General features: G+C 56.7%; 1 protein-coding gene across 1 annotated transcript; it reads right to left on the bottom strand.

The window, feature by feature from the left end:
• Positions 1-9560, bottom strand: HCRTR1 (hypocretin receptor 1). Its single transcript, XM_070404592.1, has 7 exons — positions 9362-9560; positions 8974-9152; positions 5020-5263; positions 4565-4680; positions 2905-3131; positions 1815-1936; positions 1-191 (listed from the first exon to the last, which is right to left on the bottom strand). The coding sequence occupies exons 1-7, from the start codon at positions 9558-9560 to the stop codon at positions 1-3; spliced, it is 1278 nt and encodes a 425-aa protein (XP_070260693.1).
• Positions 9561-19481: the final 9921 nt, after the last annotated feature.

Below are 19481 nucleotides of genomic sequence, written 5' to 3'. Positions count from 1 at the left end.
TCAGGGCAGCACCGTGGTGACGCTGGTGACCACCACGTGCTCTGAGACTTTGGAGACGGAACATCGGCTCTGCAAGGACAAGGACTTGTGCCTGGCAGAGGAGCGGGGGCTGGGGGTCCTCAGAGAGCCGCAGGGACCCAGGCGGGGCAGGCAGCAGGAGAAGGCAGCTTTGAACTGCTCCCGGAATTTGCCTTGGTTGGGAGACAGAAGACACAGCCATCAGGAGACGGATGCAGCAGGAAGGGGCCTTGGGCCCAGGGACACGCACGCAGCTCAAGCCAAGCTGCCTGTGAGGGGGTGGGAGGGAAGGGTAGAGTGGGATGGAGAGAGCCCCAGAGCCACCTCATCACTGCCAGGGAGAGAGAACAGAGGCCGGGAGCAGGTTCCCAATGAGAAATGCAGTTTTTATCTGATTCCTTGACTGCGCTCTGGCTCTGAGCCCGCTCTAACTGTGTAAACATGGTGTCTGGCTCAGGGGCCTCAGATCATCTCTGCCCTCCTGGGCGCGCAGGTGGAGGGGCTCAGGGCTCACGGAGGCTTTCCCATCTCTGTCCCCTGGTAATGAAGATGACAGCAGCAGCAGCCCTCACACCAGGCATTGTGCTGGTTCCTCAGCACCCTGGGAGCCTGGGGTCCTTTATCCTCACTTCATAGATGAGACACAGAGGTGCAGGCCTGCCCAAAGTCACCAGCTAGCCGTTGGCCCTGGTTCTAACGCGAAAGCCCTTTGTCTAAATGGGAAGAGTGAGTGGGGAAGGAGGGACTACCACAGCCACCTTGTTCAGCAAGGGCACCAGGGAAACAGATTTTATCCGGAACTGAAACCTTGATCATGTTTCAGCGTCCCGCCAGCCTCTCCAGTGCCCAGCAGAGGGCCTGCCTAGCACACAGTAGGCGCTCAGTCAGTGTAACCAAAAGGAATGCACTGTGCCTGCTGCAGCATGCATCTCTCTGTTCTCTCTGAGCTAGAGACCACCTGGCCAGCCTTTGTTGAGTAATTCTTGAGTCTCATGAGGGTTATTATATTGACCCCAGGTCCCTTTCAACCTTTTTTGGAAGATTGTTTGTGTCCAGGCCTGAACAGTCATCTGGACCAGTTCTTTAGGCCGTAAGTCAGGGGTCGGGTGAGTCACCCTTTTGCTGGGCTGGGGGACTGTGTGGAAATGGAGGTGGAGGGCATGGGAAGTGTGGGACAGGAGAGAGGAGGCCCAGGTTGGGGTTGGGGACCAGGAGGCCTGGATTTCCAGAGTGGGGAGCAGGAGGACTGGTGCTGGAGGAGGGTGGATCCAGGGATAGGGCCCCCCCCCCCCAAATTCTGGCCCCTCTGCCAGTGTGTGTCTAGCTGGGCATGGGGAAGCCCTCTGGTGATGCCCTGAGACCCGATGATGCCTTGATTACGCAGCCATCCCTCAGGCCCTCCTCCCACAGGCCTGCTTCCCTCTGGAGCCTGTGACCAGGCTGATTGGAGGTCCTGCTGTGCACACACCTGGTGGGGGTGGAGACGAGCTGTCCTACTACTGCCCTCCCCACCCACTCACTCGTCTGCATAATCTGCAAAACTAGACCCTGGGTGCTGGTCAGCTTCCTTTGGCCACGGTTGGGACTGTGGCCGGTCTCCCACTCAGACCAGGACTTCCGGGGTTAAGTCCTCTCCCTGAGTGGGAGTGACCAGAGCAGGGTCATGATTCCCAGGAAGGAGTAGGTATGGACCTCCCTCCCCTGCCATCCTTTATTTGGTCTGGATTGAGGATGGGGAGGCTATTGCCCTGGGGACTGTTGCTGCCCTGGCCACTCTGCCTCCCCAGCCCACTCACCACTGAGGAAGTTGTAGATGATGGGGTTGGCCGCGCTGTTGGCGTACACCAGCCAGTGGGAGAAGGTGAAGCAGGCATAGACGGCTTCTCGGTCGCTGGCTTGGTGGAACATCCCGAACACCCTAGGACCGAGGGGAGGAGTCAGAAATGGGGCAGACGTGTGTATGTGTTTATGCTCCTAAGCTACAGGGCGATAAAGTACAGGAGTTCCCGCTGCCCCTTCCATCCACCCCTTTCCTGGGCCTCTGGGTCTGGGGTCGTGACCACAGTTTTGGGTTCTTGAGCACAGAGTATGACTGGAGTGGACCTACGGGCAGGCACCAGGGCACATCTGCTCAGTCACCGGCTATCTGACCCCCTGGGTCTCCCCATCCATATTCTCATCCATCCTCACAGCCACCTGATGAGTCATAGACACGCCATTTTTCAAACAGGGAAGTCAAGGGACTGGCCCAAGATCACTCAGCCAGGAAGTGGCCACGCACTAACTCTCACTGAGATGTCTCATGTCAAATAGTCTGTGTTCTTTCCCTGCACCCCGAGGCCTCTCGCTCGCCATGCCCCTGTGCTCCCTCCGCTCAGCGTGCCATCCCTCCCTTCAGGTCTCTGCCAAATGTCACTTCCTCAGAGAGGTCTTCTTTTAAAAACATATGCTATTTTTTAAAAAGATTAAAAAATAAAACCGCCAGCCCCTGTCACCACCACTCTCTATCCACTCTCCATATTTTTTTCTTCGTAGCAGTTGTCACTGCCTGGCATTATAATGCATATTTATTTCTCTCTCCCATGGGATGTGGCCTCCGAGAAGGCAGGGGTTCTGTACCGTGCACTGTTTGCTGTGTTCCCAGCCCTACCATTTGATGAGTGAGTGAGTGAGTGGATGAAAGAATTTTCACAGTAGCCCTAGGAGGCCAGGACTGTTACTATCACATGTTACATATGAGGAGACTGAGGCTCCAAGAAATGACCTGCCCCAAGGTAATATCATAGCTTTGGGGTTAAGCCAGGTCTTTTTCCAAAGCAAAGACAGCGCCTTCCTCTGACCCCATAACCATCTCCTCACCCCTAACCTCTCCCCAAGTGCTCTCACCTCTTAAGGACATTGAGGACACTGATGGGCAGGTAGCAGAGGGCAAAGACCAGCAGCACCACCATCAGCATCTTGGCTGTCTTCCTCCGAGCGCGCATCTGCTTCACCTCAGCCAGGAAGGCCCGGGCCCGCGGTGGGGGCTCTGCGCCCAGGCCCTGCCCCTGCTCCTCCGACTGGTCTGAGGGCCGCTTCCAGTTCCTCACCAGGGCCGATGTGGTGCCTGGGATCTGTCCAGCACACACAGAGACAGCGGTGGTGGGAGGAGCTCCTCGGAGGTCAGGCCCTTTGCTGGGCTCTGCTTCGGGCTGGACCCTGGGGCAGGTGGAGGTGGGCGAAGGGAACAAACCCTTGCAATAGGAAGGAACCTAACATTCATAACAGAGATCAACACTCTGGACTGAGTGTGAACACCTGCTTTCATTTCCCATCGGCTCATGGGGAGGCCACCCCAATTAGGCTTTTGGGGAAGATATTATTGGCCCTTGGTTACAGATGAGGCAGGGGACCCTAGGCAACATCCTCCCATCCATCCTCAAGGGGTCACCTCCTCCATCTGTGGGAGTGGGGTGCAGGTGGGTCTTGCCTCCTCCTGGCCATGCCTGCCTGTGGGGAAGCCTCGGCAAGGCTGAGCCAGGGCACAGCATGGACTGGCCTGGCCTCAGAGCACAGGTCCCAGCCTAGGTCGGCGCCCATACGCCTATCGTGGTCCAGGCTCCTGGAGCGGCCACAGATGCCCTCGAAGCCCCTCCCACCACTAGACACCTGAAGCTCCCCGCAGAGGGCATGCGGCCAGAGTGCAGGAAATGGGGCCTAGGGCCGCTCAGCCATTCCTGAGCTATGCGACCTTGCTCAGCGCACTGTCCTTTCCCGAGCCTTGGCTTTCCTGTCTGTGAGATGAGAGAGCGACTGCTGCCCTCTTGACTGGCGGCTGTGAGGAGTAGGTGGCATGTGTTGGTGGACGGAAGGCTGGTCATGCTCTGGCCTGCATGCTCTCACTGCCCAGACACTGGCCCAGGACTCACTCCTGCTGGTGCCAGGGGGCCTCTGAGCACCCCCCCCCCCCCCCAAACCTGCTGTGGGTCAGTTTGTAATAGAGGAAAGAAGGCAGGCCCTGGGCCCAGAAAGTCCCTGCCACTCATTGGCTGTGACAAGCTGGCTGCCACTACTCAGCGTCTGTAAAGTGGTACTATTGCTGCTTTGGTTAGACGGTTGTGAAGACATTGTGAGCAAAGTGCATGATTTGGCAAATGACACAGAGGTGCTACTGTTGTGGCATTGAACTGAGCACTGGACCCCACTGATCTCGGACTGAGTGCCTGGCCTTCCCCTCCCTGGCTGAGGGGTTTGGGGAAGCCGCTTTGCCTCTGAGTCTGCTTTTTCCTATTAAGTTGGGGGTAGTATACGGTGGTTAAGAGGATCCAAGACTGGCTGGAAGTGCATGGGACAGTCAGTGGAAGCTCCTGATACTGGAAGGTGTTCATTCCTGTTCAGCTCCAGGGTCAGCTCTACCACTTCAGCCTTGCGTTTGAAAGTCCCTGGGCCTTTCCTCTCTCTGGTTGCAGCCAGGATGGCATGTTCTGAAGGCAGAGGACTGTCTATTCCCTTAGGCCAGCGCCCTATCCCCTCCCAGCCCAGGCAGTGACACCAGAGTGGGCCTCACCTGGCGACCCCAGAGCTTGCGGAAGATCTGGAAATACGCCATGGCCATGAGGCCCAGCGGGGCCAGGTAGGTGACAATGAAGAAGCAACTGTGGTAGATCTTGGCATAGAGGTCATCTGCAGGGGCCAAGAGATGCAAAGGTTGGGCCCCAGCCTGCCCTGCGTAGCAATGCCACCTGACTGTGGCGACGGCCAAAGCAAGCAGCTGGGCCCCACGAGGGCACCTTGGCAGAGGGACCCTGGAGTTGCCCAACCTGAGGGTGTCCATCCTGAGGGGCCCCTAGCAGATGTCTTTACAGAGGAGGTACCCACCCTGAAGGTATCCTCGGTACATGTATGCTCTAAAGTGTCCTCTCAGAGACCTCCCCCCCGGGTTCCCTGGCAGCTGCCTGCCACAGGGGATGTGCCCCAGAGGTGCCCCCTTCAGGAGTGCCTGCCCAAGGCTACCCCCGTTACCTGCCCAGCGTTCATCGCAGACAGAGAAGAGCCGGGTGCGGTTGGCGAGCTCGGGCAGCACACTGCTGCATTCCATGACGGCAGCCTGGGGCACCATGACAGCCAGCGACACAGCCCAGATGCCCAGGATGGAGCCACGGGCACGCCGGGCCGTGCTCTTGAACAACAGGGGGTGGCAGATGGCATACCAGCGGTCCAGGGCGATGAAGCTGAGGGTTAGCACTGCCACCGACACAGACACGGCCTGCACCGTGGAGACACCCTGTCAGTCCTCTTGGGCCCCCCCCAGAGATGGGGAGTGGGTGAGGGGCTCACAGCCCAGGTGCAGGGCACCTCCTGGCTCCACCACTCACTGGCTTGTGAGATTTGGGCAAATCACGCACCCTCTCTGAGCCTCACCTGCGAAGTGGGAATATACCACTCGCCTGGCAGGATTCTCATGGAAAGAAACGCAATCACGGATAGAAAATGTCTAGCTCGAGACTTGGCACAGAGTAGGTGGTCCCTGCATGTGTCCACACATGGCAGTCTGTGTCTGTGCCTGTGTGGGGGGCTTGGGGGTCTCTGTAGGAGTAAGTGGGGCCGGGGCTGTGTGTGGGGGTCTCTGTAGGAGTATGTGGGGCTGGGGCTGTGTGTGGGGGTCTCTGTAGGAGTGTGTGGGGCTGGGGCTGCGTGTGGGGGTCTCTGTAGGAGTATGTGGGGCTGGGGCTGTGTGTGGGGGTCTCTGTAGGAGTATGTGGGGGTGGGGCTGTGTGTGGGGGTCTCTGTAGGAGTAGGTGGGGCTGGGGCTGTGTGTGGGGGTCTCTGTAGGAGTAGGTGGGGCTGGGGCTGTGTGTGGGGGGCTCTGTAGGAGTAGGTGGGGCTGGGGCTGTGTGTGGGGGTCTCTGTAGGAGTAGGTGGGGCTGGGGCTGTGTGTGGGGGTCTCTGTAGGAGTAGGTGGGGCTGGGGCTGTGTGTGGGGGTCTCTGTAGGAGTAGGTGGGGCTGGGGCTGTGTGTGGGGGTCTCTGTAGGAGTAGGTGGGGCTGGGGCTGTGTGTGGGGGTCTCTGTAGGAGTATGTGGGGCTGGGGCTGTGTGTGGGGGTCTCTGTAGGAGTGTGTGGGGCTGGGGCTGCGTGTGGGGGTCTCTGTAGGAGTATGTGGGGCTGGGGCTGTGTGTGGGGGTCTCTGTAGGAGTAGGTGGGGCTGGGGCTGTGTGTGGGGGTCTCTGTAGGAGTAGGTGGGGCTGGGGCTGTGTGTGGGGGTCTCTGTAGGAGTAGGTGGGGCTGGGGCTGTGTGTGGGGGTCTCTGTAGGAGTAGGTGGGGCTGGGGCTGTGTGTGGGGGTCTCTGTAGGAGTAGGTGGGGCTGGGGCTGTGTGTGGGGGTCTCTGTAGGAGTAGGTGGGGCTGGGGCTGTGTGGGGGTCTCTCTAGGAGTATGTGGGGCTGGGGCTGTGTGAGTGGGTCTTTGTAGGAGTGTGTGGGGCTGGGGCTGTGTATGGGGGTCTCTGTAGGAGTGTTTGGGGCTGGGGCTGTGTGGGGGTCTCTGTAGGAGTAGGTGGGGCTGTGTGTGTGGGTCTCTGTAGGAGTATGTGGGGCTGGGGCTGTGTGTGGGGGTCTCTGTAGGAGTAGGTGGGGCTGGGGCTGAGTGTGGGGATCTCTGTAGGAGTGTGTGGGGCTGGGGCTGCGTGTGGGGGTCTCTGTAGGAGTATGTGGGGCTGGGGCTGTGTGTGGGGGTCTCTGTAGGAGTAGGTGGGGCTGGGGCTGAGTGTGGGGATCTCTGTAGGAGTGTGTGGGGCTGGGGCTGCGTGTGGGGGTCTCTGTAGGAGTATGTGGGGCTGGGGCTGTGTGTGGGGGTCTCTGTAGGAGTATGTGGGGCTGGGGCTGTGTGTGGGGGTCTCTGTAGGAGTAGGTGGGGCTGGGGCTGTGTGTGGGGGTCTCTGTAGGAGTAGGTGGGGCTGGGGCTGTGTGTGGGGGTCTCTGTAGGAGTAGGTGGGGCTGGGGCTGTGTGTGGGGGTCTCTGTAGGAGTAGGTGGGGCTGGGGCTGTGTGTGGGGGTCTCTGTAGGAGTAGGTGGGGCTGGGGCTGTGTGGGGGTCTCTCTAGGAGTATGTGGGGCTGGGGCTGTGTGAGTGGGTCTTTGTAGGAGTGTGTGGGGCTGGGACTGTGTATGGGGGTCTCTGTAGGAGTGTTTGGGGCTGGGGCTGTGTGGGGGTCTCTGTAGGAGTAGGTGGGGCTGTGTGTGTGGGTCTCTGTAGGAGTATGTGGGGCTGGGGCTGTGTGTGGGGGTCTCTGTAGGAGTAGGTGGGGCTGGGGCTGAGTGTGGGGATCTCTGTAGGAGTGTGTGGGGCTGGGGCTGCGTGTGGGGGTCTCTGTAGGAGTATGTGGGGCTGGGGCTGTGTGTGGGGGTCTCTGTAGGAGTATGTGGGGCTGGGGCTGTGTGTGGGGGTCACTGTAGGAGTAGGTGGGGCTGGGGCTGTGTGTGGGGGTCTCTGTAGGAGTAGGTGGGGCTGGGGCTGTGTGTGAGGGTCTCTGTAGGAGTAGGTGGGGCTGGGGCTGTGTGTGGGGGTCTCTGTAGGAGTAGGTGGGGCCAGGGCTGTGTGTGGGGGTCTCTGTAGGAGTGTGTGGGGCCGGGGCTGTGTGTGGAGGTCTCTGTAGGAGTGTGTGGGGCTGGGGCTGTGTGTGTGGGTCTCTGTAGGAGTGTGTGGGGCCGGGGCTGTGTGTGGGGGTCTCTGTAGGAGTGTGTGGGGCTGGGGCTGTGTGTGGGGGTCTCTGTAGGAGTATGTGGGGCCGGGGCTCTGTGTGGGGGTCTCTGTAGGAGTAGGTGGGGCTGTGTGTGTGGGTCTCTGTAGGAGTAGGTGGGGCTGGGGCTGTGTGTGGAGGTCTCTGTAGGAGTAGGTGGGGCTGTGTGTGGGGGTCTCTGTAGGAGTAGGTTGGGCTGGGGCTGTGTGTGGGGGTCTCTGTAGGAGTAGGTGGGGCTGTGTGTGGGGGTCTCTGTAGGAGTAGGTGGGGCTGTGTGTGTGGGGGTCTCTGTAGGAGTGTGTGGGGCCGGGGCTGTGTGTGGGGGTCTCTGTAGGAGTAGGTGGGGCTGAGGCTGTGTGTGGGGGTCTCTGTAGGAGTAGGTGGGGCTGGGGCTGTGTGTGGGGGTCTCTGTAGGAGTAGGTGGGGCTGTGTGTGGGGGTCTCTGTAGGAGTAGGTGGGGCTGTGTGTGGGGGTCTCTGTAGGAGTAGGTGGGGCTGGGGCTGTGTGTGGGGGTCTCTGTAGGAGTAGGTGGGACTGGGGCTGTGTGTGGGGGTCTCTGTAGGAGTAGGTGGGGCTGGGGCTGAGTGTGGGGATCTCTGTAGGAGTAGGTGGGGCTGTGTGTGGGGGTCTCTGTAGGAGTAGGTGGGGCTGGGGCTGTGTGTGGGGGACTCTGTAGGAGTATGTGGGGCTGGGGCTGTGTGCGGGGGTCTCTGTAGGAGTAGGTGGGGCCGGGGCTGTGTGTGTGGGTCTCTGTAGGAATATGTGGGGCCGGGGCTGTGTGTGGGAGTCTCTGTAGCAGTATGTGGGGCTGGGGCTGTGTGTGGGGGTCTCTGTAGGAGTAGGTGGGGCTGGGGCTGTGTGTGGGGGTCTCTGTAGGAGTAGGTGGGGCTGGGGCTGTGTGTGGGGGTCTCTGTAGGAGTAGGTGGGGCTGGGGCTGTGTGTGTGGGGGGGGTCTCTGTAGGAGTAGGTGGGGCTGGGGCTGTGTGTGGGGGTCTCTGTAGGAGTAGGTGGGGCTGGGGCTGTGTGTGGGGGTCTCTGTAGGAGTAGGTGGGGCTGGGGCTGTGTCCTCCAGTGTCGGGCTGATAGCCTGCTCTTGCTGACAGTAGAGAATGACACCACCCATGTGCTGAGCGACGGTGTCCCGTCCGAAAGGCAAGTGTGAGGGTCCCCGAGACTTCAGGAAGGCCATGGTTTCTGTACTTGGTGTGACAGATGATGAGGGTCACTGGGCAGAGCTCACCTGCAGGTAAGGGATGACCTTGCAGAGGGCATGGCCGAAGAGCCAGGACTCGGTGATGTCCACCAGCAGGCTGGCCGGCAGGCAGATGGCCGTCACCAGCACGTCCGCCAGGGACAGGTTGACGATGAAGTAGTTGGTGACGGTCCTCATGTGGTGGTTGCGCCACACGGCCAGGCAGACTGCGGGGTGGGCGGAATGAGGGAAGCGGAAGGCAGAGCTATGCCCATCCCTGCTTGCAGCCCATCAGCGAGCCGCCCCCCGCCCCCCCCCCCCCCCACACTACCCCGCACCGAGGCAGAGGCTGGGGTGAAGAGGAGAGGAGCCGGGCCCAGGACTCCTGCCAGTCCCCAGGGGAATCCCGCAGCACCACAGGGACGCATGGACCTACCCAGTGTGTTGCCCACCAGGGCCACGAGGAACACAGCCACGTAGGCGGCGATGAGCACCCACTCGTACTGCTTCGGGAACAGGTAATCGCGCCACAAATAGCTGAGAAACTCATCTTCATAGTCAGGAGGCACCGGGGATGGTTCCCTGCTGCCAGTGGGGACCCCCAACTGGGCCCCCGGGGTGGCCGAGGGCTCCATGAGCTCAGAAGCCGCTGCGGCCGAGGTCCATCATGGTCTCCACAGGCCTCAGCCCACTTCCCTCTGGGAACCCGGAGCCCTGCACCCAGGTCTTTTGGGGTCCCAGCCCCAGATCTGAAGGAAGGGAGGGAGCGAGGAAGAAAGGAAACATTAGGGAATGTGCCAGGCAATTTGCATATAAACTCCCTCTTAATTCTCTAAGTTCTGTGCTATGGGGTATAGTGAAGAGGGACAGACCTGGCTCCGTCCAGCCTCGGTTTCCCCATCTATTCAGTGGAGTAATGACCACACCTACCTCACGGGACTGCAGTGGGAGCAATGAGCTCTAAAGCATGCCCAGTGCTTTACCCAGAAGCAGGCGCGGAACGGCTTCCCCATTATTAGAGAGCCCTGCTTTGACAGGAGGAGGTAGAAGCTCAGAGAGGGTGAGCCCCTCGCTCAAGGTCACAAAGCTACTAGGCCAGGTCTGTCTGAATCCACCAAACCACAGATTTGAGAGACGAAGCCATCCGGTTGCAAGTATTCTCCCCTGAACAGTTCACAGGCCTGAATTTTTGGTTGGAAAAATAAAAGGTCAAGGGAGGCTTTAGAGACCCAGGCCCCGCCCACTACACCTGCCAGACCCTCCCGGTGGAGAAACACACACACACACACACACACACACACACACACACACACACACACGGTGGAGCAGGGGTGCAGGGAGAGCTGGAGACCTCTCTGGAAGTGGGGAGAGAGCCCCTCTTGACTCCCCGAGGCCGCTATGCGCCCCGGCGGCCGCCAGGGGTCGCTGGGGGCCGGCGCGCAGGACGCTCCCTCCATTCATAAATCCGGCCTCGCTCCCCGCCCCTCCTCTCTGGCTCAGACCCTCCTTCTCCGAGACTGAGCAGGGAGGACCCCGGACTTGTGAGGGAGGTTGCGGGGCCCTGGAGACCCCTGGGAGAGGGGGAGGGAGCTCCTTCACATCCCCACCGAACATCGGCGGACCCACTCCCTGAGCAGGACCTCCCTGCACCTCGGGAGCTGTGAGGGGCTGCAGGGTGGGGCGAAGGGGGGCAGCGCTTTAGGGGTTTTGCAGGAGGAAGCCTGCTGGGGTCTCAGCTTCCCAGCCCCAGGCTGTTCCCCGCCCCCAGACCCTGGCTTCTGCCGAGAGCTGTTTGGAACCCCCACCCTGGGTCTGGGGGTCTCCCACGCCCCGCACCTGTTGGCTCCGGGACCCGGGCGTCCTCGGTTGCTGATCCCCGGACCTGGCAGTGGGGACTTCACCTCCCTGCGCCGAAGGCTGGGTTCCTGGGGGTGCTGTGCTCCACAGCGGGCTGTGGCTGGCGCGGGCTCCGCTGGGCTGCACGCCGCCGGGAGAGGTGGCCGGGGCGGGAGGGGCAGGGCGGGGAGGGGAGCCCCCACCGGGCTTCTCTTCTTGTCTCCCAGCCTCGAGACCCGGAGGGCGGAGGGAGATGCTCGGGCCTCCTCACCTCCCACTTCACGCGGCCATCCGCCCCCATTCATGCGTCCATCCGTTCATTCATACCTTTCGCCTTCATTCAACATTTCTGCCTCCGCCCATTCCCCACGCACGCATTCAGAGCGCTCCTACTGTGTGCCGGCGGCCCTGCCTGGGCAGCTTGGGAGAGTCACAGTGCAGAAGGAACCCCAGCTCCACCTCTCCTGGCTGCCTCACCTAGCTGAGGAGGAGGCGGCACAGGTGGGTCACAGGGTGAGCAGGAAGCCTGCACCGCCCCCAGCCCAGCCCTGGCTGCGGCGGGAGCTGCTAGCCCCCAGCGATGCGAGAGGCCCTGTGCCCATCTCCCAGCCCCACTTCTATCTGACCCCCAATCCTTTCTGTTCACACCTACGCTCCTCCTCCCAAGACAGAGATGGGAGGTGGAGGCGGAAAGTGGGGAGTCAGAGGGGCTGGTTGTGTCAACAAACATTTGCTAAGCATCGTGCCAGGCAACGGGCGTCAATAATTCAGCTGCCATTGATCTAGCCCTGGCCACGCATGATCTCATGTGATCAATCCAGCGAGGCAGTTGTTACTGTCCCCATTTCACAGGTGAGAACACGGCACTGACACGGTTCAGCCCAGGCCACACAGCAGAGGCGCAGCTGAGAGTCAAGCTTCTCTCCAGGTCTGCCCTCGTCACCACACAGAGTGCGGGGCTGGCTGGAGGCAGGCCGACTCGCAGCCTGGCGAGTCCCCTGTGGTGTGAAGAGAGCTGTGAGGAGGCCCACGGGGTCAGGCCTCCCAGGAAACACAGGCAGCTGAAGGGCGACGTCCAGGGCATCAGGCAGTCACCTTGGCCCCTCCCCGCCCCCCTCGCCCCCCACCCCCGGCCTTAGGAAATGACCTTCCTAACACAGCAGCCCCACCCTCCTCTCTCACCTTGGAGACACCCTTCCCTCCTGGGAGGTGATGCCTGAGATGTAGCCTCCATCTTCCCTGTTGTAGCCAAAGCCCCTTTTCAAAGGCTCTGGAGCCGTGAGTGAGTGAGGAGAGCTGGGGCAGCACAGGGGCCGGTCCAGCCCTTCGCCTCCCCAGAGCAGCAGGGAGGGGTGAAGGCGACCCTGAGGCAGACTCTGTCCTGGGCAGGCACGGGCGCACAGTGGGTGGTGGGTCATACAGCCCTCTGGTTGCAAAGCTCTGCCCTGCCGCCTGAGGTGCTGGCAGAGGTAAGGGAACGGGTGAGGGACACAAGAGAGGAATAGCGTGTGTGCGTGTGCGTGTGTGTGTATGCGTGTGTGTCCATGTCCCAGCTCTTGCGCCTGCCCCTACATGTGTGTATTTGAGTGTCTGTATTTAAGTAAGGGCTGTGAGTGTGTGTCAGGGGAATCCCGCATGTGTGTTTGTGTCTCTCTGAGTGTGCATGTGGGTAGGGACAGGCTCTGGGTTGATGACCGGGTGTCGCCCTGGGTGGGATGTGTCTGGGTGGGTCTCTGTGTATTGGTGCTTTGGTGTTTGTGTCTATGAGGGACGTGTGTGTGTGTGTGTGTGTGTGTGTGTGTGTGTGCAGGTGTCTGTCTCTGTGTGTCTGGATGTGCAATTGTGGCTTTGACTCGCTTTGGCCTCCCGGTGTTCTCCCTGGAGTGGGGATGTGAGTGTGGGCATGCCTTTGTGTCCATGGCTCTGTGAGCCTGCGTATGTGGAACTTAATATGTCTGCCCCCACAGGGATGACTCATCTCATCCCCCCACATCACCCTCCCCCGATCTCGAGCTGGACTGTTCGCGATGTAGGGGTTGGGGAGGGGCTGCAGTGCATGGGGGAGGGGAGGCAGAGCGCGCAGGGCACTGCGGGAAACGACCAGCTGCGTCGTGGAAGGTGCAGAGCCGCGTGTCTGCGTGGGCGGAGGGCGCCAGCCGAGCCCAGCACAGCCCAGGCCTAGAACCAGCCCTTGTTCAGAACTCCACAATACAGGCTCCCTGGGCTGGGGTGAGCAAGGGGCTCCCCAAGTCCCCAAAATCATTATACATAGGGGTGCAGGTGTCTGTGTGAGGAAGGAGTCATGGCTGAGAATCCACCCTCTCACCCACAGAACAGTCCCATCTTGCTTTAAGAGGGATCCCAATTGCAACCCCCTTCGGCACCCCTTGGCACCCGCAGGTGGCTGTTCCCAGGACAAGGGATCCTGAGTGACTTTTCCTGCCCGGAGGCAGCAGATCTCTCTTCCTCCCCTATCAGACCCTGGCCAGGCAGGGGACTCTGGGTCCCCAGGCCCCTCTGGTCCTGACTGTGGCTCCCTCAGCCTTGGCCTGAGGGTGAGATGGGCCAGACATTCGGCCCAGAGGGGCAAGAGGGAGAGACCCGGGTGTGTGCTCAGAGAAGACCCGGGGCCTGCGTGGGGGCCAGTGCTGCGATGGGAGACCCACGAGGAGCTGGATGTTTTGGTCCTTGGGCCCAATAGCACCGGCCTCTGGGAGCTCCTGGCAAAATGTCGCGTCCATGGGAGAGAGCCAGGGACCTCCTGTCCTCCACCTGCAGGCTGGGCACTCAGCCCTGACACTTCCTCCGCCCCGGACGGTGGCCTGAAGCCGTTGCTTTGCCGGAGCTGTCTGTCACCCGGTAACCACATGACCTCTTGTTGATCTAATCCCGAGCCTCGGAGCCACAGATCCCTGTCACATCCATCTTGGAGTGTCAGCCCCGGCCCTGGCCCCAGGTGCTATCCCCTGTCCCTTCCAATTCCAGCGTGACTTACGGTAACCTCTGTCTGGCTAGGACTAGAGTAATTGAAATGTAATTGGGTTTTCAACTTGCCATGCTGCCACGGGCCTGGGATGTGCCTGGGAGCTCTGCGGGCAGGGCAGAGGTGCTTTTCAGAAGAACAGAGATCAGAAAACAAGCAGACGTGTGGGGTGGGGTCGGATGAGGGAGGGCCAGCAGTGACCGGGCTGTGGGCCGGGAATGGGGATTCTGAGGGCTGAGTCTAGGAGGCCACTGAGGCAGCGGGGGCTTTTTGGTCCTTGCCCCCCCCCCCCCCCCCCACTACACACACACCTCCCGAGTTCCTGGCAAAGGGCCGTGTCCATGGGAGGGACCCAGGACCCCATGTCCTCCCTCTGCAGACCTGGTGCTCAACCTTTGTGCCTCTTCTCCTTGGGGTAGCCTGGCCCTCTTTCAGGGTTTGGGTGGCTTGAAGGGGACCAGCATCTACTGAGAGAACTGGGGGCTTGGGGCCCAGAGCCTGGCGTCCTGGTGGCTTTGCAAGCTTGACAGCATCTGTAAGCCCCGGGCAGGAGCAAGAGGGAAGGGACTGAGACAGCGGTCTTCTGCCTGTGCATCGCTCAGATAGTCATTCAACAAACACTGGCAGCTGGGCTGCAAAGTTGGGGCCTGCTTGTTGGGGGGTAGACCCTATGTATGCAAACGGCTGGGGTGGGTATGAAATGCATCAGGATAAGAGCCTGTGAAGTCAGGGCAGGGGGCAGGGAGGGGGCCGGTTGGGATGGGGGCCAACAATAATAGTGCATGTGAACCCGAAGGGAAATCCATTCAGCCTCCCTGGCTGTTAGCTCTAGTGTTAGATGGAGGCTGGAGTTAGACTCCTGGCTCCGCCACTTCCTGCTGTGTGATCATACTCTCGTCACTTCACCTCTGTGACAGGCTGGGCAGTGGCCGCCAAAGATAACCGCATCCTACACCCCGGAACCTGTGAATGTGATACATGACCTCGCAGATGTGACCAAGTTAAAAATCTTGAGATGGAGAGATTGTCCTGGGCTATCCAGAAGGGTCCACTGTATCACAAGGGTCCTTACAGGAGGAAGGTGGGAGAGGCAGGAAGAGAAGACGTGATGGAGAAGCAGAGGTCGGAGTGACGCCAGCGCTGGAAGGGGACATGCGCCGAGGGGTGTGGGTGTCTCCTCGAAGAGGAAAAGACGAAGAACAGGCTCTGCCCCGCAGCCTCCAGAAGGAATGCAGCTCTGCCGATGTCTTGAGTTTAGCCTCACAAGACTCATTTTGGACTTCGAAACTCCAGAAATGTAAGAGAAGAAAATGTATGTTGTTTGAAGCCACTCAGCTTGTGACGATCTGTCACAGCAGCCGTAGGACTCTTATACAGCCTCTGTGCGCCTCATTTCCCTGGATATAAGACCCACAGGAGCCTTTGCCATATCGCGTTGTGTAAGGGTCCGTGCAAACAGCAGGTGCTGGGCAGCAGCCACACAGAGATTCACACCTGCATACATGTGCCATTTTTAAAATCATTTAATATTTTTAAAAAATTAGAGTGGCCATCATGGGAAGAATCAGGGCTGTGTCAGACATCCTTCTGCTTATCTTGTCATTTGATATTATCTTTAACTTGAGCCCATATATGGTGTAAGAGGCTGCTAAAGATCTAAGTCATAAAATAATAAGTAATATTAGTAATAAACAATGATGTGGTGTGGTTATTTTGAAATAGGAAGGAAAAGAAAGAGAGGCCTGGTTTTCCTGGGAGGGGTGGTGTGTGTGTGTGTGTGTGTGTGTGTGTGTGTGTGTGTGTGACGGGTGGGTTTCTAACTATGACCTGGATCACCAGACATTTGAGGAGAACCTTCAATAGGACAAAGATCTCACTTGGAGACCTGAGTGAGGGCCAGGCCCTGGCAGCCTATTCCCTGCGGCCAGTTTGGTGCTCAGACCCTGTAAGTTGCCAACCCAAGAACGAAGCGTGTGACTTGTCAATGTGCAGCGTGACGTCGTTAGAGACTGATCTAGCCGCAGAGTCTAGCCTAGCCTCGGAGCCTCGGAGAGCCGAACCTAGCCCTGGAGAGCCGAGCGTGGCCAGAGCCCTAGCTCTTCTCAATAAACCATTTCGTTTGCATTTTGTGCTATAGCCATAATTAAAATATCCCGATTTTGTGTGTTGTCTATCTCTGAGTTTCAAAGCTTGAAAATCAATAAAGGGCTCTTTTTTAAAAATTATGATGCATATATGCATAACCCACGGACACAGACAATATTGTGGTGAAGGCCTGGGCGGGGCGGGTGCAGGGTGAAAGTGGCCAATGGGGAAAAAGGGGGACATCTGTAATACTTTCAACAATAAAGATAAATGTTTATAAAATATTATGATTATGGCCCTGGCCAGTGTAGCTCAGTTGGTTGGGTGTCGTCCAGTCCCTTGCATGGAAAGGTTGCCAGTTTGATTCCCAGTCAGGGCACATGCCTGGCTTGCAGGCTCCATCCCCAGTAGGGGGCGTGCAGGAGGCAGCCCATTGATCTCTCCTCCCTCCCTCCTCTCTCTAAAAAAAAAAATAATAATAATTAATTAATTATTTTTTTAAAATGCTATGATTATATAAACATTGTTCTCTGCAGAGCTAACTGGCATCCTGAGCCCCATGGAGAAGAAACTGTATCTTATGGTTTAAGTGCTGCTTAAAGGGAAATGCTCCAGGCTTCAAGTTCAAATGTATTTCCCTACAGTCCCTCAGACACTCAGAGTCATGTTAAATTTTAATTTGCTTCATATTTGGAGCATGACTTTTTTTATACAACTTTTTGTTCCCTGGGAGTTTCTAACTGCTTTTCTCTCTTCTTCTTGAGAAAAGAAACATATGCCTTTTAAACCAGGTCATTAAAATCCTCCAGCTTCTTAATTACATTATTTGTTGAATGAAGCCCATTTTCTCCTTCAAGCGGTTCTTCTCCAAACCCTCTGACTTCCTGTTCTAATTTTGACTGATGGTTTTATGAACCTCTGGCATTTCTATTCATTGCACTCCTGGGTTCATTCCAGTGTTTCCTGAATCTGTTCTCTCTCTCTTTCTTGGGTTTTGCCTCTGTTTTGCTGGAGTATATTTTCAAATAACATTGTAGAAGGGAGTGCAGGGAAGGAACGCTTTCTGAATCTTTGCATGCCTGACAGTGTCTTTAATGTGTCGCTAGGCCTATCGAATGGGGAGATCAACCAGCAGGCTTTGCTGGAGGCAGAGAAAGGGGTGCAGACAGGCAAGCAGGTGCCTCGGGTCCCACCCTGGGCCAAGATAGGGAGGGATTTACTCTAGACACCAGCACCCTGAATAGACACCTGGTCCTTTTGAGAAAATCACTCAATTTCTTTAGAATGTATTCCTCTCTCATTTTTTAATCTCTCCACGTCCCTGTGTCTTCTCGGTCTGTGAGTTTGCAGGGGAGAGTTGGTGGCAGACGCTGCTTTGTTATTCACTACACAGGCCTTTGTTTGAATATTTTCCAAACTGTGGTTATTCTCATGCCTCTGTCTCGTTTTTTTTAAATCATATCTTCTTATTACCTGTATTAATATTTACTTATGGTATTATTTTTCTTTAAATTGACCATCCTAGCCTTACACTATGCCTGTAAAGTTGCAACTTTGATATTGTATTTATATCTCTTGTTTGCAATTATATAGTTATATTTTCTAATCTATATTAAAATAAACACGTAACTCTTAAGATAACAACAGGTTTTTGATTTACCACTAAATATCACCCACGGCAGTGGTGCATGTACCCTGCTTTGGGGAATGTCTTTAATTAATTACTGTGTTAATTACCCTCTAATCGATTGCCTGAGCTTTCTCTGTGTACCTGCCAGCCTGGACCTCCAAGGAGGTCTCCTTTAAATAGTCCTTCTCCTCCTCAGTCTGATTCTGACATGCTCAGAAATCAAGTAAAAGAGTAATTATGGAAGACAAAACACCACTTTTGTTGCTGATGATGTAAAGCGGGAGGCCTTAGCTGGGTAAGAATAAAGGATCAGTAACGGGACCTCCATCCCAGCATCACCGACTGCTGAGGAGGGTCCGACCATTTCACATGCAGTGGGCTCACAGGCCCCGTCACGCCTCTCCCATCCACTGGTGGTAGCATGTGGCGATGACAGGCAAGTATCTAGGGCTCAGGTACATAATCAGCGAGCAGACAGTTCATGTCGTGTATAAACTGTTCCAAAAAATAGAAAAAGAGGGGAAACTACCCCTTGCATTTTCTGTGACTGGTAGGAACTTAACACTCAACCTAGACAAGGACAGATGGAGGCAGAAGGATCTTAGGGCCATTCTCAATTATGGACGTAGGTTTAAATAATACTATTATCAAATTAAATACATACATATATATATATATATATACATATATATATTTTATTGATTTTTAAAGAGAGGAAGGGAGAGGGCTAGAGAGTTAGAAACATCGATGAGAGAGAACCATCGATTGCTGCTTCCTGTACACCCCCTACTGGGGACGTGCCGCAACCAAGGTACATGCCCTTGTTCGGAATCGAACCTGGGACCCTTCAGTCCACAGGCCAACGCTCTATCCACTGAGCCAAACTGGTCAGGGCAGCAATATATTTTTAAAAATACATCATGACCGAGTTGGATTTACTCCAGGAATGCAAGGGTATTTCCACATTAGAAAATTGTCATGTTAAGTCTCAACAGTAACAGATGAAAAGACACAAAAATGCTGTGATCATATAAAACAGATGGGGGAAAAAAGCACTTGGTAAAATTAAGCAGTTGATAAAAATTCTAGGCAAACGAGGGACAGGAGGGAACTTCCTTAAGGTGATATATGACAAAGGGTTTCTTTCTCAAACCTATAGTAAACATCCCACTTAATGGTAAAAACTAAAAGCATTCCTTTTAAAGTCAGAGAAACCTAAAGAGATGTTCACTATCCCTGGTTCCGTTCAAAGATGTTCTGGATGTCCTAGCCTGTGCGAGAAGAAAAAAGAAAGAAATGGCTTAAGCCATTGAAAAGAAAGAAACAAAATGGCCTTCCTATATTTGTAGACCATGTGACTGTCTACCTAGAAAGTTGAAGAGATTCTACAGAAGAACTAGTAAAACTATCGAGAGGATTCACGTGAAGAGACACATTTCTCAGGTCTGCTGCATTTATGGACTCTAACTGCCCTTTTGAATTGGACTTTTTCTTTTCCTTTCTCCCAACCCCCCACCCCCCACAATCCCTTCAAGGATGTTTGTATGTCAGCTATCTTCAGAACATACAGTGTCTCCCTCCGGAGCAGAAGGCAGATTTGTTTACTGTCCAGTATGTCCTGCCTCCTCCTAGATTGGGCGTACATGGAGGTCCCTCACTGTGTGGGATGGAGCCAGAATGGGAAGAGATTGGAGGTGGGCCCTGAGCCTCCAGATCACTCCTGCCCTGGGCCTCATAAGCACTTCAGCCCATTTGTCCGGACTCTGCCTGCTTACCCATCAGCCCCCAGCAGGCACCCGTCCTCTCCTTGGTGTGCAAGATTCCACGAGCAGCTTTGACCACATCCCGAGCCATCCTTTGGGGCTGGTGCTTTTATGTTACAAGAAATAAGCTGGGACTTGGGGAAGTCCACTCCTCCGGGGCCCACAGAGTTCTGCCTACGGCCTGGAAAAAACACCAGGATTCTGTGGCAAAGGGCAAAAGGCTTGGGTCGTGCTGTCGGTCAGGCAATGGACAGTGTCT

The sequence above is a fragment of the Myotis yumanensis genome, unplaced genomic scaffold (assembly GCF_028538775.1).
Source record: "Myotis yumanensis isolate MYYU_CA2020_CCGP unplaced genomic scaffold, mMyoYum1.0.hap1 SCAF_2, whole genome shotgun sequence".
Taxonomy (NCBI): Eukaryota; Metazoa; Chordata; class Mammalia; order Chiroptera; family Vespertilionidae; genus Myotis; species Myotis yumanensis.
Note: the sequence above shows the minus strand (reverse complement) of the source record. Positions and strands in the feature narration are given on the sequence as shown.

Excerpts from the sequence above, each read along its gene's own strand:
- HCRTR1 (XM_070404592.1), bottom strand. The coding sequence starts at position 9,560 with ATGGAGCCCTCGGCCACCCCGGGGGCCCAGTTGGGGGTCCCCACTGGC. Across the intron at positions 3,132-4,564 it reads GCAAGCTCTGGGGTCGCCAG|ATCCCAGGCACCACATCGGC; the intron begins GTGAGGCCCACT and ends TGTGCTGGACAG. Across the intron at positions 192-1,814 it reads CATCTACAACTTCCTCAGTG|GCAAATTCCGGGAGCAGTTC; the intron begins GTGAGTGGGCTG and ends CTCCCAACCAAG.